The sequence below is a fragment of the Anas acuta genome, chromosome Z (genome assembly GCF_963932015.1).
Source record: "Anas acuta chromosome Z, bAnaAcu1.1, whole genome shotgun sequence".
In the NCBI taxonomy this organism is placed as follows: Eukaryota; Metazoa; Chordata; class Aves; order Anseriformes; family Anatidae; genus Anas; species Anas acuta.
In genome coordinates, this window is record NC_089017.1 from 10,242,932 (window position 1) to 10,269,834 (window position 26,903).

The following is a 26,903-nucleotide window of genomic DNA, read 5'->3' on the forward strand; positions in this document are numbered from 1 at the left end:
ATATCACTGTCAACATAATACTAGTCTCACCTGAAAGTCACGGTTCCACACAGCAGTCACAATTGCTACTACTAACCCACAGATCAAAAGCCTTTTGACATATGCTCATATTTTTGAGACAAGCAGAATTTCTTCAGCTGCTCTCATTATACAGATGCCTAACACATAGCTGACACTTCCCACACCGAAAATGTAGAGAGAATATGAATAAAATACCAACAGTGAGCTCCTATATTCCCTCCATTATGCTGTCTGCAGAAGAGGAATAAACACAAACAAATTGGACAGAAAATGCCCTCAGAAAGGTGGAAGGAGACGTAGAGCTAACACACGCTTTCTACTTTGAGGCTCCAGGACTCTTCCAATGGCAGTAATTTTCATGCCACATTCTGAAGGGCTCTCCAGGGCTTCCTATGCTTATGGGAGAGAAACAGTAAACTGGTATTCTACTGTAGTCTTGATTCTAAGACAGGTGTCCATGAAAAACTAGTATCCAAAACTAACTTCATATTAAAATGATATCCTGCTGAAACTTAGATTTGAAGGGAAAATCTAGGTAACTGCAGGTCCTGTCTTTCCTCTGTGTTAAATTGCTATTGCATATGCTCTACTCAGTCATGTCGTACACACTGAAGTCAGATCAGTACTCAGACACAGCCACAGTCACTAAGCCTAATTAACCTGCATATTTTCTATTTATACAGAATTTATCTAATTTGTAGTGCTTTATTCATTTTATAAACAATAACTGTAAAAAAAAAAAAAAAAAAACACAACAAAATTCTCATAAATTTTCTTACAACAACATGTTGTACAACTTAGAACAGAACAGATAGTTTGATTGCACTCTGTGCAACAGACAGTTACCAGACAGTGTCTTTGGATTCAAAACGAAGACAAAGTTTGTTCAACAGCTCTTCTATTCAAAGAAAGAGGCAGACAGGCTGCAATAGGGCTCCTTAGAGAAGAACCTACAATGCTCTTAGGCTTCCAAGGATACTCGTTTTTTTTTCTCCCACCATTAACAATGGACATTTCAAGTCAGAAAAGCTCTTGTTGTGGAGCCCTCTGCTTTTAGATTAGATGGTACAAATAGTAACTTAAAAACAATGACAAAAAAACTTTCACTCCTGCAATCACATACTCAGCTACCCTCTGCAACAGTATACTTTCATTTGAAAATGAAAGTTTCTACCAACAAACACACAGTTCCCCTTATACTGTGTAGTACATAAATGAACGTGCAGTTCTCCCATCCTATATAGTATAAAACTTTGCAAAAGATGTACTCTGAAGCCCTGTAAAAACAAACAAGCCTACATACCAACAACATACGAAATTACATTTCTGGTGTCTTAGGATATACTGACCTCTACAGCTAGCAAATTAAATGATTTATTACTAAATTTGAATTGGGTTTCCTCATATCTTCTTTTCAGAAAGTCTTCTTTGATAAAGTTTACAATTTTTGCATACTTTTCCTTTTGATTTGATTTATTTCATTATCAACTCCTTAATCCTTTAAGTTTGGATACTCCAAATCTGAGCATTAAAATTAAGGCTCCTGTTTCTAAATTTTAGGATGATTTATTCATTTTTTCCAAGAATGAACCGTGTTTATGTAACCAAACTGAGCTACCCGGAACAACTTACATTGCCCTCATGCTCAGTCCCTTAACTGCATTACCTTAGCTATCCAGATACGAATTTTATGCTCCAGCAGAGTAATATACAAAGCTAGAGTTAATTTTCTTGCTTAAAATTTTATTTGGCTACATTGTTTGTAAGGAGTAGTGATGTAAAATAGTATCAGTTCCAGCATCATCCCTAAGGCTGCTGTTTTTTTTTAACTGAACAGCTGATTTTTGCCCTTTGAGCCTGACGGTTGAGGAACTGCCAGTTTCCTTGGCACTATCCGATGTATCCTGTCCAGCCCCACAGACTGGAATATGTGTATTTGACCAGTTATCTTCTACGATGAGTATTACTCACCTTCCCCCAAATTCTACCACCAACCATGGAGACCATGCCACTAAAACCCAAGGCAAAGATGCTGAGTACCTCAGCCTTTTCTGTGTCCTTCAGCCAAGAGTATGTTACCCTCTCATGAATGATGAGCTTCATAATGATACTCCTCCCTTTCATCTGTAGTAAATTTCTGCCTCAGGAAACATGATGTCACAGAAATTTCATTCATTTTATTTTCATATTCTAACTAGCTGCAGGGCTTCTCCAGTTTTAGTACAACAGTTTTCTGCTGGAAAACCATGTCAGCAATACAATTTTACTAATGGTGTGTAATGGTTAGGAGATCTACTGAAATGTGCGCTAATACTCATAATTAATAATTATCTGTGATAAAACAAAACTTCTGGTATCACAGGGCAACATTTCAGAACTTCTGGTAACCTGTGCCTAGCCTCTAATACACGTCAAAGAGGCAATTAGTGTTATACACCTTCCATCAAGAAGGCTGTGGAAAAAAAAGCTGTATTGCTTAGCAAGCTGTAGCCACTGGAGAGGTGACAGAAATTCCCATAAAATCCTTCTGTTAGGAGATTCCCATAAAGTCACAGGTAGAAAGGAACTACAGGTAAAGCAAATATGGACAGGGAGAATACCAAAACTTTTAAGATGCTGGCATGGAAGTCTGGAACACAACAGCCTATGCTGCTACTCTGCAAAGATGCAGTAATTTCTGCTACAGCAATTTCTGGCAATAGCTTGAGTGAAACGCAAAGGCCAGATACTGTGTCTTAATCCATGACATGAAGCACAGCTCCAACCAGTAGCTCGCAGCAGCCATGGCTCCCATCTGCTCTGGTGTCTGCTCTGCTCCACAGCTTTCTCCTCAGCATTCTCCTTCCACCTATCTTGGACACCCTCTTCTAGCTGCACTTTGTTCCCAGGGGCTCCTCAGAAATTTGACACCTTCTCCTTCCCTCCCCAGAAACCCTCTCACTACAGAATCACAGAACCATCTAGGTTGGAAGAGACCTCCAAGATAACCTGGTCCAACTTCTGACCTAACACTAACAAGTCCTCCAGTAAACTCTACACTAAGCTCTACATCTAAACATCTTTTAAAGACCTCCAGGGGTGGTGACTCAACCACTTCCCTGGGCAGCCCATTCCAAAAATGCCTAAAAACCCTTTCAGTAAAGAAGTTCTTCCTAATATCCAACCTAAACGTCCCCTGGCACAACTTTAGCCCATTCCCCCTTGGGAGATTAGTCTGAGAAATACTGGAAGCAGGAAGAGAAGAAACCATAAGTCTTGTTTAATGCAACAAATCTCTTCATAAATGCCAGTTTAGGAAGTAACTTCTTCAGTAAGTAACCAAGCGAACAGCACTGTTTATTGCACATGCTCAAAATATTCTTTTTTCCTTCAGTCACAGGGCTTTCCTCATCATTAGAAATTGGCAGATATGAAAGGGCTGTAATTATTTCAATGAGCCTTCCTAGTTCAGTTCCTAATAACAAGTGCAAGTAAATATGTAATATGCATCTACTAGAGCTTGAGTATGGGACAGAAAGGATAGTTTCATGATAGTGCTTATTCAAAACATGAAATTTAGAGTTATTACTTGCCTTTGAAATTATAGCAAATACCATCAATCCAAGAACTCAAAAGCTACAGCATGTTAAAAAAAAAAAAAAGACACTAAAAAAAATCACACAAACTAAACCTAAATGAAAAGCTGAATGAAAAATGATACAATGAAGTAAAGCTTAAAGAAGTCTTATGCTGTTAGCAAAGTCCATCTTTGATCTTTGTATCACCCCACACAAATCTTCTGGTTAAAAATAGGTTAATCTCACTCTAATCAATTGGGTGTAATTTATCATCGTATTTACAGGATAAGTAGAGAGACCTGAATGCCTACATTGATTAATCCCATTCAGTTAACGCCTTCTCTCCCAACAGCTGCTAGTGTAATTTGGTCATCGTGATGAGTAATATGAGAGACTAAAGTATTTCCATCTGTCTCAAGATGTACAATATTTAAAAATGTAAAATTTAAAAACGCGTACTGTAGGATAGTAATAGCACAGAAAAGCAGATTAAGAATCACCTTACCAATGGATCTCAAAATAAAGTAACCAAAGGAAAAATGTTTGCTGACTGGAAAGGCTTCTGATTGGATATATAAGAAGCGTCAAATGTATTTACTCACAAGGAAATACAAATTCACTTTGCAGACAGTCCAAGTTAAACATGACTGCCAAATCAGGACAGCAAAAATGTCACAGTGGTCTACATGGTGTATGATGGCAAAAAGGTACACGTCAAAGGTAACAAAAAAAAAAAAAAAAAAAAAAAAAAAAAAAAAAAGAAGGCTACTCAAAGTTTTATTTCACACTTTCCAATTTTGAAAGCATGTTTTTTTCACAAATCTGAGGGAAGCCTAAACCTGAACAGAATGGAGACACATCTTCATAAGCAATGCCAGATATGAAAAATAATGCCCAATAATACCCTCATAAGGGATACAAAATCTAAAGTTAGAATCATCTGGAGAACAAAGCAATGAAAGAAAGAATACACATGTCTACAGGGTCCTTAGAAAAACTTAGAATACAACTTAATGTTCCAACGTTTCAGGAAACATGTTTGTAAATGCATCTCTTCTGCTAATGCAAAACGCTTTTCTATTGATGCCCAGAAACAATTCTGATAGGCTCCAATTATGACTTATCTTTGGAAACTGATGCTGACAGGAATCAAAGAAGCTCTGGACAATAAACTAAATATTGTGGTAAAATATTTCTGGGAAAAAAAAATTAACAGCTTTATTTTGAAGAGATTTTTTGCCCTGTGCAAAAAATATTTTTGATTTAATATTTAAGCAATGTCAAAGCGTATTTTGTTGTATAAACTATAAATACATGTGATCTATCAACCCAGAATACTGCTTAAAAAGCACTTTTAGAATATACCAGGAAAAGCCTACCAAAAGACAATAGGAGATGAGATTAAAATAAAAATAAAGCTGGGAATGTATGGGAATGTAGCATAATAGGCTTTTTTTTTTTTTTTTTTGAGGGGGGAGTAGGGGGAGGGAACATAAACAAAACAAGTAAAATGAAAGAAATCAACAAAGCAAGTGGTGAATTGCTCCTGGTCGTGATAACTCTTTTCAAGAATAAAGATTCTAGTTAATAGCTTTTAGATTCAGCATAGATGCAACTGTGTGAAATTTAATATCCTGAGATAACAATTTGGTCAGTTGAAATTAAAGTTTTTTGTTTGTTTGTTTGTTTGTGTTTTTTGGGGGGAAGGGGAATGAAAAAAAACTATCTACTGATGAATCAGTAAGATTTTTTTTCCCCCTGACCATTTCAACTTATTGGCTATCACATGCATTTTGCTTATTTCCTAGGAATATTATAGAGTAGGGATCATTTAATATTTTTTCACTTGGATATTTTGAAGAATGCTTCTCTAGACTCTTCAATTTACAAAAGCAATGAAAAAGCACAAAAAAGCAATTCTTCCTACCCAAAATTTAGCCCACCCCCTTCTGCTTTCTAATGGGCCTTTCAGAAATAACTTGAGAAAAAAGAAGGCTTTACCAGGTGCAGGAACATTTAACAGAGCTTTTGTAAAACCGAAGGACTGGGAAAGAAGAAAATCTCAAGACTTAAGTAATCTTGAATATACAAGTATAGGGACATGTAAATATAGTGATTTTTTTTTATGCAAAAGCATAAAGAGAATGTCTATCTAAGGCAACCAAGCAGAACAGAACAAAGAATTTATCTGACAATTGAAATAAAAATATGGAGAGAGATTAAAAAAATATATATATTAAACTATGCCTATGAGAGTACCTCTAAATACCATAAACCAGGCTAAAAATGCTTTTTTGTTTGTTTTGTTTTGTTTTTGTTTCCCTAGGTAATTCTGATAAAAATAGTACCGTATTGAAAGCCATTGAAAATATCCAACTTGTAAGTGATATGAAAAATACATATGTTATCTGATGTTAAAATCTAAAGTGTGTTCAAATAATGGATTAATGTTATCAGTTGCTTAAATAATAACGAGACTGGCTTATATTTTTATGTTTCAAACCTGCAGAATTATTTGCACGAGTATGAGTTACTTCCTTCTAGGTGTATTCAAAATGGTAATGCTGAGACTGACAGAAATACTGAGAAAAATAATGCAGGCTATTTTCTATCATTATACGATGAGCTCCATACTATTTCACACCTTCCTTAAAGGTTTTTCTTCAGTTACAACTATACAAGAGTTGTTGCTCGCTGAAGAAAAACCATCATGCCTCAGCTGAAAACTTGACATTTTAAAGGCATAGACCCAAAAGGAATAAAACCCAGCTTACATAAATCAAGTTTAGTTTTTCACATTACTTCCCACCAACATACCTTTAGAGGGCTGACTTCTTGTATTTTATTGCTTGGTGACAGCAGTATCCAAGGAAAACTGTTAACCTCAAGGTTGCATGTCCTCTATTATTTTTTTTTTAGAACCACAAAACGTCTTGGGTTGGAAGGGCCCTTTAAGATCATCTAGTTCCAAACCACCTGCCATGGGCAGGGACACCTCCCATGAGACCAGGTTGCCCAAAGCCCCATCCAGCCTGGCCTTGAACACTTTCAGGGATGGGGCATCCACAGCTTCTCTGGGTTGACTGTTCCAGTGTCTCACCACCCTCTGAGAGAAGAATTTCTTCCTTATGTGCAATCTAAATCTACCCTCTTTTGGCTTAAAACCATTATCCCTTGTCCTATCACTACGTCCTTGCAAAAAATCCCTCCCCAGCTTTCGTGTAGGCCCTTTTTGGTACCAAAAGACCACTGTAAGGCCTCCCTGGAGCCTTCTCTTCCCCAGACGGAACAACTATGAAGAGAGGCTGAGAGTTAAGAGGTGCTCCAGCCCTCCACTAACATGCTCATGGCCTTCCTCTGGACTCACTCTAATAGGTCCATTTTCTTCTTATACTGGATACCCCAGAGCTCAATTCAGGATTCCAGGTGGGGTCTCGCAAGAGCAGAGTAGATAGGGAGAATCACCTCCCTTGACCTGCTGACCATGATTTTTTTTGATGCAGGCCAGGATACAGTTGGCTTTCTGGGCTGCGGGTACAGTTCACGCTGAGCCTCTCATTAACCAATACTCCCAAGTCCTTCTCCTCAGAGTTCAATGAGTTCTTCTCCCAGTCTGTATTTGTACTTGGGTCTGCCCTGACCCATCTTCTCAATGCTGCTTTTGCTTCAAGCCTTTTCTCCTTTCCCTGACTCTCAGTTACAAATATGTTTATATTATCCTCAATATGGTGCACTGTCAGTTATACAAACGTCTACTTACTGGAATCATCCAGTTGGCCAGGTCACCGTACTTAGACACCTGCATAGCTCCAAGCATTGTCAAATCAACATGGCCTCTGGCAAGAGAAGCAAAGTGTGTAATTAGCATATCATGTTCAAGTAACAGCCCACAACACTTTACATTTTTTTCCCAGAGTCTCATTGCATCACCTTTAAAATAGTATACCACAGACTTAGCAACCATTTTGTCACTCATAGGTTTTTGTTTTCTTCTAGATACATCACTGCTGCAAATTTTCCTGCCTGCCTACTGAGCCTCAGAAATGTTATTGTTTCTGTCTGGTTTTGGTTAATTGCATGCACAGACAATCAGCTCTGAACTCATACTTTTAAGTACACTCCTTCACATATTTACATGCACTCATTATCTTTTCAGAGCCATTAGGATTTAGTGTTTGTTTGCATCCAGCCTCCTTCCCGAAAAACAAACAAAAAACAGGTGCAGATGGTGAATTTCCATTAGGGAGGAGGAATGAGGATCATAGTTGCAAGCTGAACAAAGAGAATACACAGTGTGCAAGCACAGATTAGATACTTGGAAATGACCAAAAAGTAGTTGTTAGAACCTAGTTATAAATGTGTTTATATATGGCCAGGTGGTGGTAGACACAAACATCACTATGGTATCAGTTAGCGTTTTTCAATTTCCAATAGCTAGACCTAATACTCTATAAACCATCACTGATTAAGTCCATAATCATTTTGCAGGCTGTTAAATGTTAACTACATCTCAAAGAATTACTAATGAGTTCAGCCACTGACTAAGTTTATTCTTTTCATGTTTCAAAAGATCAGGGTTTGTGTTGTTACATACCCTCTTATCATTGCAAATGATTCATCGCTAGAGAAATAAGAAGAACCAGGAAGAACAGTGACTGTCTCCTTACCTGTAAAAGAAATAAGATATTGTCTGTACATATTTTGTTTCTTTGACAAAAGAAGCTACAGCTATTAACCAAGAACACCACGTTGGATTCTGTACAATTATGGACCTGATTACACTTAAGAATGTAAACCTAATCAATCATAATGGACAAGGAAGCAGTTTGTGACAGTTTTTAATAATAGGGTTGGCCACTGTTTGACCACCAGCAGTCTCAAGCAAGGCAGTACTGAGACAAGAGGTTAAGAAATTTCTGTGGACTTCAGCTTTTCTGCACTACCAAAACTGAAAGAGCATCTTCAGGAGATAGGCAGGTTGCAAAGAAGAATGAGCAGACCAGGCTCAACACAGTCTACACTGATAATGATGTAGAACACACAGAAACAAATGATCTAGTCTAACCTTGCCTTAAGTGCAAAAGAAAAAGGGCTTCTGTGTGTTTCACTGTTCTTGGGTTAAACAATGGAGCATACTTGGAATTTTTTTTTTTTTTTTGACTCTGTCCAGAGCCGTCTCTCTCCTCTCCTGCCAGTACTTTGAATCAGTCTGAGGATCAACCATGTATTTAGGGTGCCAATAGAAAGTCAAAAGAAACACAGCTGTGGATAAAAATATCCACCAAACATGAGATACTTTAGAGAAAAAAACAGACTTTAGCACCAGACGACACTGAGAAGATAAAGTTAGACAACAACAGCAGGGAAGAGACATCATTAAACAGTTTCCAGAAAACTGGGAAAAAGAAGACAAGAAGGAAACAAAAAGGATGGGAAAGGGGAAGGAAACACTTCAGGCAAGTTGAAGGCGAGACCTAAGTTACCTGTTATAATTAATTGAGTTCAACTGGTGTATAACATACACCAAGATATTGTGAGGAAATAAAATCTTGATAGAAAAAAATCAGAGTTAAGGTTATACAAGCAGTCTTGCAGTCAGATCACAAGAATTCATCATGCAAACACCCAGAGCAGCTGTGAGACTGCCTGAAATGTCCTTCCCTACCAGGCAATCAAGGAATGGAAGAGATGATGCAGAAGAGGCATGGAGTGAGAACCTCAGGAAAAAGAGACAAGCTAAGACAGTGCTGAGAAAAAAAAAGGCTGAGGGCCAAAGAACAATGTAACAAGAACACCGTATTACCCAGTTCTGGAAAATGCTTTCAAGAAGTCAGTGCTTGTAAACACATCTGCTGAAAGGCGGACAGAATCTACCTTGAAATTACTGTCAAGATAACCTGACTCTAACTGAGACATTCAAAAATGGAACAGACAACAAAACTTATTTCAGAAAAATGCAATTACATTTGATAAAAAAATGGCAAGAGCCCAGCCTTGAGTTTGTTTTGAAAACATGGAATTTGGGGCTGATACTGCTACTTTTCAGGCTATGAGCAAGAAAAGAATTAAATTTTACTCCTTTGTAATTTAGGATCTATTCTTCTTTCTATTCTTTGTAATTTAGGATCTATTCTTCTAAATGTTTTTATAAATTTGGCTGAAAAGCACCTAGAGTGGTCTTAATCCAACTAAGTATCAGTGGGGTTTAGCAGTTCTGCATGTTTCAGCAATGATAGCAATAATAGTTTTGGTGACTGAGCAGAGATTCACCTAATCTTGTGTTTTGTCTATTGCAACTTCAGAGAAAGATGTTAAGGAGCTTAACATTAAATTACCAATACCAGAACAATCTGATTTCCATGTTGCATTCTAATGTTTTATGCTACCTGGAAGATTCTGTCTTCAAAAATATTTGTCATAAACAAGATCATCTTGATGTCCATATAAAAGCAGAACATTTTTTTCAGGCTTTATCATGTTCTTGGTTTTTTTTCCCTTTATTACTCTGTTACTGTGTTCATTTCTAATGCACATGTATTAGAAATTACCATTAAGTTCTAACAAGGTTCTATATTGTTTTACCTTTTATGATAAGTATTTTTATCTAAATATTTTTTTCCTTACAATGACACCTTCAGTATTTATTTAAATCCTGAAAATAACTTCAATCATTAACTCAGCTTCCATGTACCCCTGATATTTTTCTTCATAAAATGTATCTCAACAGTTGAAACACTGGACTCGATTCCTTAATAATTTCTAATTTCTAATCAGAAGATGGACTTAAATAGCTCCTTATTTAAAACATAATTCAGCAACAGAGAAATAACATAGCATAACCTAACAGTATCAATTAGTTAAGCCAGGTAGCAAATGTTTCAAGTCAGTGAACAATTGCTGGACTGCACCATGATATGAAATTAAAAGCCGATTTGATGTCAGTACTTTATTTCCTTTGACTATTCAGAATTTAATTGGACTAGCTAATGGACACAGAGAAAGGTGCTTTCTACATATATATATATATATTTACACACATATATACATGCGTACAGAAAGAGATAGAGAGACTTAACAAAATAAGTCTAAGCTTGTCAGCTGTGGGTCTACATTCTGTATCATTAGAATGAATGGGAATTCATAAGGTGTCATATGTATAAGGCCTACTTCAGTTTGTCAGAATGCAATATATAGGTTTAGTCTTATGTAGAAAGAGAGAAGGGATGTGAGTACAACTTCCTATCAAGACAACAGAAATCAGATCACAGGCAGATGCAGTAAACCATAACAAGTTTGTATTTTTGCATTTTGTGGCTGCTTCTGAGGTGAAATGCCCCAAAAGAGCAGGCAGCAGTATGAAGCTCAGATGGAGAAATACAGGGGAGCCATAGCAGGTGATATATGTGGAAAAGGAACATTCCTCCAGACAGAGCAGTCCCAGACCTGCTGCTCCTTTGTGTGCCTCCCCATCCCTGCTTTCACTTCGTAACCTGAGACCTACACTCCACCCCCAGTGAAGGGAAAGCAGCCTTCCAGCATTCTTGATCCCTCAGCAAGCTCCTTCCCCCAGCCCTGGCTACAGCTCCCTCCCCAAACATACAATCAGGCATCATGTACACAATTCACTGTACAGAAAGAAGCCAGGACACTACTTACAGAATCTTTAAAAACATGTCCCACTCATAAATCATTGAAAAACATTTTCTAGAAGAACATGAAAAGGAACAGGGAAAAAAATATCCATATTCATGTAAAAGCTCCACTAAACAACCTCACTTCTGAAAAGGAAAATTGTACTCTTTACTGACTGGCCTGGAAAAGAGCTCCCTTCAGCAGCTACTAAAATGAACAAAAGCATAAGCTCTCTAACTAGAATATTAAATATCTCTATTGATCAAAGCCAACCTTCATTTCAAAGACTAAACCAAGCCAAATATGTTAATATTTATAAGTAAATAAACCAGGAGTCTGTTCAAATGCCAAATCAAAAGAAAAATTCTAAATTAACAGTGAAGAATCATTTTCGATATATTAAATTGACTTAAAAGATTTTAAAAGATTTTACCTGCATTAATCAGGTCTGGATCTACTTCACTTTCAAGTGGATAAGGACCCTGACAATAACACAGACATATGTCAGCTTTATATTACAATATCTTTGAGATACAATTCATGACTGCTTTACTATTTCTAATGCTTATTGCAGAAAACAGATCATCACAAACATCCATTTTTTTCCTCTTCAGCACAACACTATCCGTGATGATAAAGACAAAATTTACGTCAACTAATGTATCAAGAGTGATGGATATACTGTTTAGAGGCTGTTAGAATCATTAAATAACCAGACTGTTTTTTTTTTGCTATTGTGCGTTTTTTTTTTTTCCTAACCAAACTGACAGACATTTTTCAGAAAGAGGTATTCAAGTGTAATATGGTAAAGCTTTACCACAGCAAAAATAGTATTCCCTTTTAAGTTTTATCACCATGCAATATTGCTTGAATATGATTTCTAGTAAAACGGTAATCAGGATGGGGGCAGCAGCAGGGAATAAAACCTAGCAGCACAGCAAAGTAAGTATTGCAGATAAGGCACTATGATACATCCTTACCAAACCCAGGACTCCGTTTTCACTCTGTAAGTGAACAGTTATGTCTGGACTGATGAAGTTACTGGCCAACAGTGGGATTCCAATACCCAGATTAGCTGACAAAAAATCGGTCAAGGTGCAAAAAGGAATATATTTACTGTAAACTAGTAAATTAAACAAAGTTATTATTGGACTACCATTAGAACTGTTGTTTTCATAAACATTTCAATTTTTAGCAGGATGCCTCACACTTGTGCTGAATTATTTTGTCATTTGGACTGATTGCATTGAGTCAACATACTAAATAAAAACAAACAAAAAAGCAGTCCAACAAAGCTCCATTGATAATGCAGGTAAATTTTAAAAGAAATTCTTACGAAATATTCAACTGCCAACAAGCTCTGCAGATATGCCTGAATAAAGACTCCAGGTATCCTATGCTTTAACATCCCATCTATTTCAACAGAGCGTTATTAAAATGCAAGAATTCCAGGCTCTTGGAAAGACAAATAAAGAGCATGTTAATTAACTTTCATGAAACAAAAACAGCTGCAGCTACTAGTCTATCAAGTCGTCATTTTAACCTATAGCACAGGTGGAGGATACCATACATGCCATCCTCAAACTCTAAAGCAGCCCGTCTGATGATCCTCTCCCTCACATTGTCTCCTTGTTTTTGTTTGGCTTTTGAGTCTTCAGGTTTTCGGATTGATAAGCGCTGCAAAACAAACAAACAAAAAATAACCATATGCAAAAATTAGCATCCAGATTCTTGCTTCTCAAAACACAAAAGCCTGATCTGTGATTGCATTGAGATACTTCATCTAAGAATAATGTTATTTATCTATCTCTTACAAGAAAGATGTTTTGTCTATCTATTCAATCTTACCCAAGCCAATAGTCATCAGACAGCCCCAATGATATCTTTAGAGCATAATGTTATTTCTTTGTCTACATTGCCAAGTAACTTGTCTATATTGTCAAGATATGTGATACATAGATGCAACTAGTTAAGAAGAATAAGAGTGAAAGAAGGCACCAAGTATTAGTGCAGCTACTAGCAAATTTGGCATTCATTGCCCCAGAGATACCTAAATAGATTATTTTTTTTTTAATGTCAGCCTAAAATTCACATACTGCTCTCTTTCTGCATTCATTTAATTCAGTGGTGCTATTCTGGATTTACATGCATGAAACAGTCAATTGCCAGTCATGTAAAGATAATGGGAGTTAGGCAAGTATGTTTTCAGAAATAAGTCAATACAATCTTGCATAATATGTCTGAAGTTTTTTTCCTGAAGTTTCCTGGCCTTAAATTGATGCTTCCAAAATCACATATATGTGAAAAATGCCCAGCATTCAAGATTTTTGTATGATCCTTTCTGTAGGTATTTCTTTACAGAAATTCTGTTCTTCATGCATGTCCCCCTGGGGTATAAGGCTGATCTGGACAAAATCACATCCTGCACCCACTGTGTCCTCACATTCACTCCTAACTAGGACATAATTGACAAATCTGGCAAAACTATCATCTGTTCCTTTCCATTACCACAAGATAATTTTTGCATCATTTTTTTTCCTCTGTATTGGAGGTCAGTCTCCTCTTGGGCAGTCAGGAACAGTATTAGTCCTCTTGAAGTTCCTGATGACTTTATTTTATGCTTTGGCTATTTTTCCTAGGATCACTTCCCTTGTATGTTATGAAAAAATTAGGATCAATCACCAAGGATTTTCCTCCACCAAACAGAAAGTCAGGTAGAAAGTATGACACAGACACTGTCCCTAACAGAGGGAACAAGCCTGAGCTCAATTAGGCAGGAACCACTACCAGTAAGAATTACGATAGTCTTGCTGCTCTTTTTATTCCTTTTCTTCCCTCTTAGCACTTATACTCAATGTTTTAATATGGACAAACACTTCCTAATCTTTCATCCCTAATCTTCTATGGATAATCTCTTATGGATGAGTACATAAATCTGCCATTTTCTTCCCCTACATATTAAAGAGCACTGCTAGAGTTACATAGAAGTACAAACAAAGCACATATAAAATTAATCTCTGTTACAACTCTGTTGCATAGTTTACCGTAGCATTTTTCTTTCTCTTACTTGTTTTCTTTTTTTTTTCTTAAGCATATAGGAAAGGGGGCATTTGACTAGGTGTCCACCCCCTCATTACACAGACAAATCAAAGAAAATCAAGCAGCTTATGTACTTTTTTTAAAGGTCTCTCCTTGGAAGAGAATCACCACTTTATCCAATGCCAAACTGTAATCAGAACATAAGTTTATTAAATACAAAATGGGTTTCTCCTCTGCAAGTTTAAAGCTTTTAAACTCTACAATAGGGTATCAATTCAAAAGGATGAAATAGAGCAGTCTAACACAACACACCTGAGGAAAAATATGAGAGGTTTGATACTTCTCTTTCCAGTCAAATACTCAACAACAGGGAAAATGTTTTTGCAGAATGAGCAGATGCAACAACAACCAAGAGCATGTTTTAATGTTAACCTAAACAAGCTTACTTAGAGAAAAGGCCTTTTATGACTTCATAGGACTTTTTGACTTCAGTTTAATAATAAAAGTTTAGTTATTACAATTCCTTTTTGCACTTTTTTTTTTTGGTCAAATATTTCTTTGTTGTTGTTGTGTCATGTAGTTCACCCTCCACCAGCTCTTCTAATAAGATTTTGAATCATTCCCATCTCCAGGCTATGGATACACTGGAGAAACACATAATTTTTAATTGGACTTTAAGAGCATTGTCACATCATCAAGATGAATGGAGAGACATAGCCTGAGTGAGGCAAAGCCAAGGAAACAAAGAACAATTACATAATGGTCATTTTCTTGGAAGTTTTCAGTGTTTGAATAATATTCCTGCAATTTGTAATAACTATTGATATATTTTATTCAGAAATGCCAATGCCTAGAAAAGTTCCCATTTAGTGAAAAGGAAAGTTCTGTGGCCTCTGCAATGGGATGTAATTCACTGTGAGGCATGAAGGGGCTGAGACTGGCCCTATCATATCAAAAGCTTCCCAATAGGAAAAAAAAAAAAAAAAAAAAAAAAAAGCACCTTATTGTAGACAAAGGGGGAACACCAAGACTTGACAGACGGAGAAACACGGGAAGGAAGGAGAATGAAGAATGTTTTTCCATCACCAATTTTTCAACTGCAATAAAGTCATCAAGTACCACAGGCACTTGTTCTAGCTTATTTAGGGATTGAACCTAAGAGGCTGATGCATGAGACAAAAAAATCAATTCTCAGACTCTCATCTACCTACTAAGCACCTACCTAAGCTCCAGTACATAGGTTTGACAGGTTGTCATTCCTGCCACTTAGTGGCTACAGTAAGAGTGCTGTAAATTCTAAAACACAACCCAAGATAAGATATATCATGGCCAAGAATCTGAGCTACTTACTTCAATTCTCTTCTCAAACTTCTCTCCTTGTATCAGGCGATCAACATAGATTTTGGGAACATGTATGTCTTCTGGGGCAAATGCTCCTATATCAACAATTTCTTCTACCTACAAAGAGAAAAAGAAAATATTTACAAACAATATTAAATGAGAGAGTTCATTAGCAGTTAAATTACAGTTAAATATACAGCAGATTAAATCACTGAAGAAAACCAAGAAATGGGACAAAACAGATATTCCATTTAAAATAGGCTATTTTTACTGCTTATCTTTCCTTTTCTTTCATATGCAGCAAAAAGCACACTTCTTTCAAAGGATATTTCTATATACGTGTTTGAAGTAGTTGATTTTTTAACCACCCTAGTTGTACAACCATCATACAGAATTATACCATGTCAAGATACATCAGAATTGTCTGTATCTACACCTAGTTTACATCCAAACAGGAGGAAACAGTAAGGAAACAAATAAGTCAGAATACCAAGAAGCCTAGATTTAAAGGATACAAACACAGGAGCTGACTTGAGGTTTCTCTGCAGTGTACCCAAAAATAAAATTAGAAACATTTGAACTATAATAATTAATTGCAATAAAGATTTAAAGAACTATAAGTTTCTACAACTTGTGAAACAGAGATTCAGCATGGAATAATATCAATGCACACATGGTACATTTAAAATGTGACCTAAGTGGAGAACCACAGACTGGGGTTTTCCTCCCAGCTTTGTCCAAGTTCAGGGTGCTCTAACTGGAGACCCTGATACAGCCTCACACCTGCAGCACACAGCCTGAGCCATTCCTGGTGCTTTTTTGGAAAATCTCAGGTGCATAAAGTACATCTCATTCTGTCACAAAACTCACAAGACAAACACTGCGATGGGACTCTACCTTCATCAAAACACAGAGAAAATTTATGATGTTGAAGCAACGGATCTAAGATAGCATCTGAAATAATCTACTTGAAAGGAAATTAAATAGCTTCCAAACTGCCTTCTGTTGCCATCAGAAGCTAATTAAGCTTTCAGGAATATCTGAAAGAAGTCTAAGAATTCCAAAACAAGACCCCGGGTGTGACATATCAGTAGGGTTACATCTTTTGGCAGCCATCACCAGAGAAGCAACATTAAAGAACTTAAAATTCAATTTAACATCCTACTGTTACTGCATAATGTGATCAATAATAAAATCTATAGCGCATCTGATAGACAACTACCTCCCTACTGTGCCAAGCAGTGTGGCTATAAACAAACAAAAACAAATCCACCATAAAAGCAGCAGAGGGAGAAGAAAAATTAACAGACTGAGGATCACAGAATTTGAAAAAGATGATCCCTAAAAAAAAAAAAAACAAACAAACAAACAAAAAAAAAAAACACAAAAAAACACACAAGCCATGGGGTAAAAAAGCAGGAGGAGACGAGATGTGAACGATGTGAATGCTGTAAGGCAAAGATTGCAAGGAAGAGGTTTTAACAGCCAGTGACACAAAACACAGGGCTCACAGGTATCAGAATCACACATCCAGAAAGTGCAAGGCTACCTGAATTTTTACAAAAGGAGGAGAGATGATGAAATCAGTATTTTAAAAACTCAGTCCACTGTATTCAGGAAAAAAAATGGTGCAATTGCATCCATGCCCTCTCTAAATTGTCTCACTAAATTGAAGGTTATTACTTTATACATTTATTTTAAAGTTAATAAGGACACCAAGTCAAACACAGGGCAAGATGAAAAATCCTACACCTGAAGATGTTCTCTAAGAGCTGGGACTACTACCATAACATGCTCAAAGGGAGGAAAATCAGGAGATTGACTTTGAAATGAAGCTATATATAAGCAGATGATCTGCTATCAGCAGAACTCCCAAATTCACCTTGCCTAATTATGTTTGTCTTCATTTATCAGGTTGAAAATTAGGTCTGGGGAATACTAATTGCTACTGATTTGAACTTCATCATAAAAAGAACTACTTTTATTTGCTTCAGTAGCTGAGGTTATAAAATCAAAATCTTTACTGGCACAGTTCAACCAAATTCAACAGAACTATGCTGTCAGAAAACTTGACACACTGCATCCCTCCCCCTGTAGAATACACAGAATAAATAATTTATCCAACAATACCAGATTTTGTTATTAGTCACCCCATTCCCTTAATTGGTTAGCATTTTATCTCTTTGGAAACAGCCATCAGCAAGATAGCCTTTCCTCACAAGAACCATCAACATAATTATTTATTTTCTCAGTACATTATCCTAAATGAGTGTAACACTGACAAAATGTATTTTGCCCTAAGGATTTTAAATGAGCCTAAGGATCCCTGCAGACTGGAACACCTTTGTGATCACAGACAGCCCTCTACCATTCTTACTGGTGTCCTGTAATTTCCATGTTCTACCATTATGTCAAATGAGCGTCGAGTATAATTAAAATTAAGTATGTTTGAAATATGCATATAACAATAAAATGGAATTTTGAAAAGGGATTGTAATTTTGCCTGTAATACAAGAACACAAATTTGCAAGAATACAAATCATCCACTTCTGCAAGTAAAATTAATCAGCACATTTCTTTGGAAGAGTAAGAACTCTCATTGAGAAAGTACAAATGTGATCTGATTACTCCAACTCTCCTTCCCAACTGTGCTCACAGAGAAACTAGATGATGCTCCAGCTGAAACCCTGGAGGTTGCTGGCAGCCCACCTCTATCAGTGTTGCCAGCGCTGCTACCACAGATGAAGATAGGCCAACAAAACTGAAACGGGAAGTCTGATGGCTATGGGAAACAGCAACATAACTTTCTACTAAGCACTACTGTGACCAACGCAAGACATAACCTAAGCATCTTTCTAGATAAGAATGATAATCAAAAAATAAACATCTCTACAGCTGGGCATATTCAGTTCCCTCTCATACTGCATATTATTTTGTAAGTCTTTCCTGTAACACATCCATAGTCTAATTCTCAACCACCAGCAGACACCTAGGAGAAAATTTATATTAAAAATTAAAAGGACGTGTATGAATTGTATAAGACATATCTTTTTTCCCGTTTTACTCTCAATTTTATTTGGCTTTCTGCTCTGTCTTTCCTCTATTTGCCTCAGGCTTTATTTTGTCACAGAGAAGAACCTGTGTAAACATCTGAAATCCACATATGACATCCTGCCCAAGAGACACGCAAAAAAAAGTATGACAAAGCTTAAATAGGGAACTAATCAGGACAGACCACCTTTTGTACTTTTTTGAATTAGTAAATCAGATACTTTGGTACTGTTGATATTGTCTTGATCACATGTTCATTTTCAATTTTAACCTCAAAGTGATAGAAAGTTCACACATCTTTGCTCACACATCTTTTACAGGTGAAGCTGAAGAGTGACCATATGGGCTGAGTTCTCTCTTCTGGGAAGGTTCTGATTCATGACTCAAACATCCTTTCATTGGTTCAAGAGTTTTGCAATATCAGTTTCCTTCCTTGGTGTAAATATCCTTGCAAATCTTGCTGATTGCTGACAATGGGAGCAGAATGAATAATTTCAAACATTTCTGAATACTGGTTTATCTGCAAGTACAAGCAGATCACAAAAGCTGTTCTCTGCTATGATTCACAAGAGCCTTCTGCCATTCTTTTTGGTATCAGCACTCATAGAATCAATGGTCACTTGTTTCAAAATATCACTTCCTTCTGCAATTTTCATCCACTTTCTCTTTTAAAGAAGTTTTAATTTTGCTTATGGAAATTCAGCTAATATTCTGAAGTTTTAACTCAGAATTTCTAAAGGCTTCTAAAGAGAGAAAAGGAACCTTCAAGGTTATGAACTTCCAGTAAGATAACAAACACCAGTTCTAGAACAAAAATTGGAAAGGAAGTTATAATGACACATTTTTTCATGTCAAAACAACTTGAAACTTAAAAAATGGTTACTCTGAGAACTCACTTTTTAACCTGTTCCTGTTGTCTAATTAGGTGTTTTATGATATGTGAGATGTTCTTAGCTATATCTGTTTTATAACTCAGTTTTAATAATACTAAGCCTCACAGCCTCACATGTAAACATAATTCCTTATTATGACCAAAAAAAAAATATCAACAACAAGATAGGGGGAGACAATGTGGATGGCTGGGGGCAGGTGATTAACAAAATCTATGCAGTTATTTTTAAAATGGCTTTATTAAATTCCTCTAACACTGTCTTCATTATCCCAGTACCTTTCAGTTCATCAAACTAAAATAATAAAAACATCCAGCAGAACATAACTAGCAAAAACATGACAACAAACAGAAGAAATAAAACAAATTTACCCCCTTAGATGCTAGAGACAAGCTTATTAGAATGCTTCTTCAGTGCACTGCTGGAAGAGTCAGGATGTAGCTCCAAAATTCATTGTAACACTTATAAACTCATACAAAGTTTAAAGAAAGAGCTATAAGAAAAAGATGTGTCTGTTTGTCTACTCCAGAGAAGACTAAAGGTAGTCAGGAACTGTGATAAACCATTCCTCATAGCTAATACAAACAAGAAAAAAAGTCAGTCTTAATTGATTTTAATTATTTAGACTGAGTATAACAAAAACCTTTGATATTGTAAAACGATGGAATATATACTCTGAAAATTGTCATTGGAAATTAAGAACAAACTATTCAGACTTACTGGGCTAGAGGGAAGAGCAAAGTAGGTTATTATTTACTCAGTTCTGCCTGAATGCAAGGAGATGAAATAGATGTTCTGAATTCTGTTCTGTCCTTTTCTGGTTTTGAGATCAGCCACACCATGAAATTTCAATTCCTGTTAAGTTTCCATTGTAATGAAATAACCATCAGTCTATTTCCATCCTGAAGAAGAGACTTTTACAACAACTTTAAAAGTGAACAACTACTCAGTAGTCTGATAAAGGTATGTCTTGGTCATAACCAGCCAGGTCGTGTTCATGTCAGACTTGGAATAAATTTCTTCATAAGCGTATCAAGACACGGGAACAGTAAAAATCTGTAAAGTGCAGATTTATTAGAGAACCTTTAGGCTAATGAGGCTGATCTGCGTCACACTGAAGGTTCAGTTAGTCCAGTAAGCCTCCATCTTGGCAAACAACAGAAGCTTAAAAGATAGCATGATACTCCTGGCTATCTCCTGCCAGTTTCTAGCACCTACAGTTTAGGAACCTCTTCAGTGAGAGGCTGCACATAGACCACCTTGCTTCATAGCTTCTGATGGACCACAAACTCATCTAATAATTTCCTCAACACCCAAATGATATCATATCATTGCATTTCTCAGATTTAAGTAGCATGAAAAATATTTGTGATAATATTCTTGTGATTTCACCGGGTAATTCCTTTTCTTGCAATACAGGAATAGGAGGCAGTTGGTTTTGATTCGTCTATTCTGTGCCAATGAATATTCTATGTATCTGAACTATTTTCTGGTTTCTAGCAGACTTGTCCTCTGTGAGCACAGAAGAAAAACAGTGAAAGACGTTGCCAGTATTTTATATCTGAACATTATGGAAGCAATACTGACATGAATCTTTTACATTTGCCATCATGCGGCTATACATTCTTGTAATTTAGGAGCCCCTGCTAGATTATACTCCTTTCACCTTTGTTTTCTCTGTTCTGTATCTCTTCAATTACCTTCACTTTTAGTTGCCTCTGGCTTAATCTCTTTTCTCACATTTCTCTGTATCTGCTGCCTCCATTCCCTGCAACAGCCACTTTCCATTCTATGTACTTAACCTCTTCCTCCACGCTGTACTAGTGACAGCAAAGAAGTATATAGGCTGCATTAAATTACCTGCTCTTGGTGCTCATGCATAGCTGTTCTGGCATAACACCTTGAAAGAAACGAGGAAGCATACTTGATTATTTACAAAAACTGTCTATCTGTAAAGTTGTGTGCTTGTATGTAGGAATGAAAAAAATATTGAAGAAATGAGCTGCTGGCCTCCAAAAAAGCTCTATCGCACACATAGAATTATACTTCAGAAATTTAGAAATTGTTCAACTTTTAGCACTACCAGGAACACAATATTCTTAAGTTTTAAGGAGAGAGATTTCTCAAAGGAAAAGTAGTAAGACCATAACATTCTTAAACAATGTACTTTGCCTTTATTTATTTTTTTTTTCATACATGTATAACTGGGCGGTTTTATCCAAAATAATCACTTTAGGCATACTCACTAAAATACTCTAGAAGTGCTTTTATAAAAGAGTAGCAACTTCAGCAATAGATGCCTGTAATCAACACTGCCTGTAAATATGTACTGTAAAAATGACTGTACGTACATACTAAAACTTGCAGGTTTTTTTCCTCATGGTGTTTGCAAAGTAGGTAACAAAGAAAAAAAACCCAGCATCTGCCAGATATTACTGGTTACTGAAATACTCCCTTAAATTGATGGAAATACTTGTTTGATTGGTTGTTTGCCCTGGTACCTAAAGGAGGCCTACAGGAAAGCTGGGGAGGGACTCTTTGTTAGGGAGTGTAGTGATACGACTGTGATAGGGGAATGGCTTTAAACTGAAAAAGAACAGGTTTAGATCAGGTATTAGGAAGAAATAGTTTACTATGTGAGAGCTGATGTACTGACACAGGTTGCCCAGAGAAACTGTTGATGTCCCATTCCCGGAAATGCTCAGGGCCAGGCTGGATGGGGCTTTAGGCAACCTGGTCTGGTGGGAGGTGTCCCTGCCCATGGCAGGGGGTTGGAACCGGACAGTCTTTAAGGTCCCTTCCAACCCAAACCTTTCTGTGATTCTATGATTATTTGCACAAGTTTGTCTATATAATTCTGTATGCATCAACAAGAAAAAGTGATAAATGACAGCAATTTTCTTGCCATCTTAAATTCATTCATTTGAATTTTGGCCTTATTTTTCAACTGTAAAATTCATTACCTGAAATAAAAGTATGAGGGATTGCTTTAACACCAAGCAAGCCAGAAGTCCCACCTTCCTGCAGTAAGCACACCTCAGCAGGCTTCCTAAAACCTTAAAATCTGTTTGTTTTGATATAAACTTATTTTGATAGTTTGAAGTCATCAATAAACTCACACTAATAGTGATTGGATTTTGCAATTTGTGCTTTCTTGATGAAGCGAGTGATTTCATAGTTCTCAATACTTAATTATATCACACTGAACTGAATAACAATAGTGACAACAGAAACTGGAACTTAATTATATTTTCACCTTTTAATTATAAAGCACCCAATATGTATTCAGTATCTAAGTTCTTGACAATAAATGGAACATAACCATTCCCATTGAATTGATATAAAATTGCTTTTTCAGCTCTGGAAAAGTTAATTTTGGAAAATAATTTTTTAGATTACATTACATAGTTTTCAAACAATTAAAATAACGGGAGAAGAGCTTGGGGGGGTAATTTTATTTATTTATTTTTAAATCCAGCAGACATTGAACAAATTATTCACTTGTTAAGGGCTTGTTAATGGCAAAAGAACCTGTTTAGCCTGTACTAGGTACATCTGCTGGAATAAGGTTACTGACCACATCCCAGATCTTTCCATTCCTGAACAGTGTAGCTGCTAACATAATAACTCTACTGGAATTATATCATTTAACATTTTTTAAAATGAAATTTACTTTGCTTTAAATACATTATTCCTGTATTTCACTGCTTATTTTCATAGATTCAGAACTATTGGACTGATAAGAAGGTAAAAATAAGTAACAGGCTTTTTTTTTTATTATCATTAAAATTGTTCATACATTATCAAGAAGAATTGAAACCTAAAGAAGTTATCTTTAATCTCAACAAAAGATTATATTTTCTTATTCATATCAGAGAAATGACAAATGAAAAGAGACTGAAAGAGATCTTATCTCCTACGCATTCAAAGAAAATTTAACTTAAAGGTCAGGAGACAAATTTAGGCTTTACTGTCAAAAATGAATGAAGAGGAATTTAAGTACTGAAGGAAGAGGAGAAAAACTTAAAAAACAAAAAACAAAAAACACAACCAAATACAAAACAAATTTATTTGTAGCATCCAGGAAGGAATTCTTTATAATTCCCGGTTTATGCAAGTCTCTCTAAATACCTTTGAAGCTCGAATACATCTAAATAAGAATCAGCCCAGAGCATGCTAAGCATGATATATACATACAGGAAGGTAATCGGGGTGAAACAATGCAGTAGCAGCTATTTTATAACAGATTGTTTTGGTGGTTCTCTCTGGTAAGAAAAAGAAATCTTGAGCTATTTCAATACAAAAGACAAAAAAAACATGATCCTGAAATGCCACTTTATGTACACATATTTATTAGTTATCCTTATTTCAAAAGTTCATTATAGACAGTGGAAGTTCAGAAAGATTTTTGAAAAATACATACTACCACTGCTTTTCTCCTCCTCAGTGAGGGATCAGTGTGATATATTTGACCTCCAAGACCATAGCAGAGATCCAAAAAAAAGAAAACCAACCCAAAATATTAAAGACCAACTCTTCTGCAGTTTTAAGGAAGAAAGTAGCCAGAGTGTTTTTCAAGGAAAATACTGAAAGAAAGAAAGAAAACAACTGATGGTAGTATGTGATGAGGTTTAGACAGTTTCCACACATTCATCAGAAACCACAGGAATTTGAGTATCAAGTGATTTTAAGTTATAACTCTTAAGAAAAATAAAACTTCTTTTACAATTAATTACTATCCTTCCTGAATGCTGCCTGGGAAGGAGAACACTAAACATGTATATGAATAATGAACAGGAATAAATGCTTCACAGAATCAAAAAATATTATTTGAGGCCGAAACTGACATAGACATATTAAATCAATCTTTCACTTCAGAAGTAATAAATACATGTAGTTTTGTTTTGTTTATCTTACTCTAATGAGAAAATTCTGATTCTGATTTCCTTCCCTCTAACATGTACAGAATTGTCTTTAGCACATCTGATATTGTAACTTATAAGAAGTAGTACCTCTGATCTGCTGATCTCACCAGAGTTTCCATTCTGTCTCTGTATTTATTGATCAGGGAGAATAACCAGCGAAGCAGATCAAGGCAATACTGATTGGCATAAAATTCCTAGTAGAACTCTTATACAACTCTTGTAAACTGGTTTACCTTTTGCTTTTGTAACCCTCCTCTCCCCAGCGACCTCAGAGTAGAAATACATTCATCATAGGTATCTTTGCTGTCTCTAAATTATTCAAATAAGAATGTAGGACTCTCAGTAAACTATGCATTCATTTAGCCATTTTTGTTCTTGTGATGGAAAGTCTAAATGTTGCCTTGAACGGGTGGTTGAGTGGCTAACTTCATATAATTCATCTGGTTCTTCCGTTTCCCGTAAACTTCCTGGCAGATGTCTAACTCTAACATTTGGTTAGCACATATTCAACCCTGATGGAATCTGATGTCATTCATCACAAACAGCAGATCATTTCTACTTTTATCATGGCTCAATTTACTTCCTTAAATCTGGAGTTTCTTTAAATCCCAGATTAGATCTAATTTTGAATGAATGAAGCACCTTGCATCTACCATCACTTTTCTGTAAAATGTAATTCCTGTAGAGACAAACACATGTAAAAACTGCTTTACTCATTGTATGAATGACAGGAGAAACTGAATGCCTGCATAGCCAGCTCAGGGAAATCAAGAGATGGCCCACTTCAGGGCAGGGATAGTCTTCTAGTTGCTGGTGGCAAAGACAAATACAAAGCACATAATCCATCCTACATGCTTTACAGGAGGTGACCAAACATTGCAACTGTCCAAGCTAGAAAGCATGTTTCTCAGCTGGCCTCATCTCAAGATTCTACAAAAGCTATGAGACTCTTTGGAAGACATAAACATGAAATAAATAAATAAATAAATATAAAATAACAGCAAATTATCAGAGCAAAGCAAAACAACTGGAAAAAGGTGGCTAAAACTTTTCTAATCCACTTAGGAAAATTAAGGTGAACTGCGAGGTATCAGTATACTTTCTATCAGCCTGGGCTTCAAATAGCCAAAAAACATTTGCATAAAATTCAAATGTCTAATTTGAAGGTCATGTAGGAATAAAATTAGTGTCTGAAAATATTTTTATTAAAAAGTTGTTTACTTAAAAACTATTAGATGTGCTTGTCCATTCATTTGCAGCTCTTGATGCTTAGTGAAGTTCAGCACTTTGAATCTTAAATGTAGAACTCCAAATTTGAAGTTGCCAATTAGAATCTATGTTAAAGTAATACTGATTTCAATATTCAGAATATATATATATATGCGTATTTAAGTCAGAGGCAGCACCTACAACTTTATCATCAGAACCAGGAGGGCAGTAGTGCTCCTTAGCATACTGGCTTACACAACCCATTTGCTAGGTATCACATAAGGGGGGAGGGCAAATGTCCCTATTTTTTTCAGTTATTTTTTTTTTTTAAATGAAATACAAAACATGACTTAGAAATAGTTTAGCTGTCACTTTCTCAGGCTTAATCACAAGTGGAAAAGAACATCTAACTCAAAGGACTGAATTTCCACACAGTGGACTTCATGAATGCAAGTTTTTTATAAAGCAATTTAACATAGTTTGGGAAAAAGTGCAAGAGTAGTCTACTTGCAAATGAACACCAGGAAATTTAGCCTGTTTGTGAAATGGTAATAAAGAACTACTTCGTGGCCTGCATTCAATACTTCACTATCTTTTATAGATTGCTGTAACAGCAATAAATACTCACACCTGAAAAGAAAATTCGGTATGCTATGAAGTCAAGACAGTCTTGGTATCTCAATCCTTTACTTCTCTTTAAATCATCATTTTCTTCACTTAATAATACTATTTTAAAGCATTTTCAGGGAAGGACGCTGCAAGAGAAGATAAAATCTGAGCTACAGATTCAAGTGACGACTCCAAAATTCTCGTCCCAGTATGAGTTACAAGGATGCAGCTTTTCTAATCTCAGTATTTTGGCCACCTAATGAAATGCTGTCTCATGCCAGTAGGTATTACTCACACTGTGAACTAAGTTTTTGTATTATTAGTTTGAACTTCAAATCTTCATTACTTTGTATACTAGGAATCTCCATCAGAAATGACAAAAAGTTATTAATAGCATAGGAAACAAATTTTAACTTTAAGACTTAAATAGAAATATACATGCACATATAGTCTTTGAATCATCCCTAAGACTCTCCACAGCATCTTTTCAGTGATACAATTATGTAAAAGGTGATTTAAAATGTAAATACAGAAATCATTCATTGATTAATGTATCTTAAGTACAAAGCAGAGCATAAGAACTACCATTAACTGATTGTATATATTAATACATACAATGAAAAGTTCGG

General features: G+C 36.0%; 1 protein-coding gene across 1 annotated transcript in view; it reads right to left on the bottom strand.

The window, feature by feature from the left end:
* The window catches only part of OXCT1 (3-oxoacid CoA-transferase 1), an 87,180-nt gene that overhangs the window by 24,996 nt on the left and 35,281 nt on the right, over nucleotides 1-26,903 (bottom strand). Inside the window, exons 8-13 of the mRNA XM_068668078.1 lie at nucleotides 15,600-15,703; nucleotides 12,776-12,887; nucleotides 12,191-12,285; nucleotides 11,644-11,692; nucleotides 8,173-8,245; nucleotides 7,339-7,414 (exon numbers count right to left, since the gene is read on the bottom strand). Of these exons, the coding sequence (XP_068524179.1) occupies nucleotides 7,339-7,414; nucleotides 8,173-8,245; nucleotides 11,644-11,692; nucleotides 12,191-12,285; nucleotides 12,776-12,887; nucleotides 15,600-15,703 (509 nt within the window). The remainder of the gene's footprint in view (nucleotides 1-7,338; nucleotides 7,415-8,172; nucleotides 8,246-11,643; nucleotides 11,693-12,190; nucleotides 12,286-12,775; nucleotides 12,888-15,599; nucleotides 15,704-26,903) is intronic.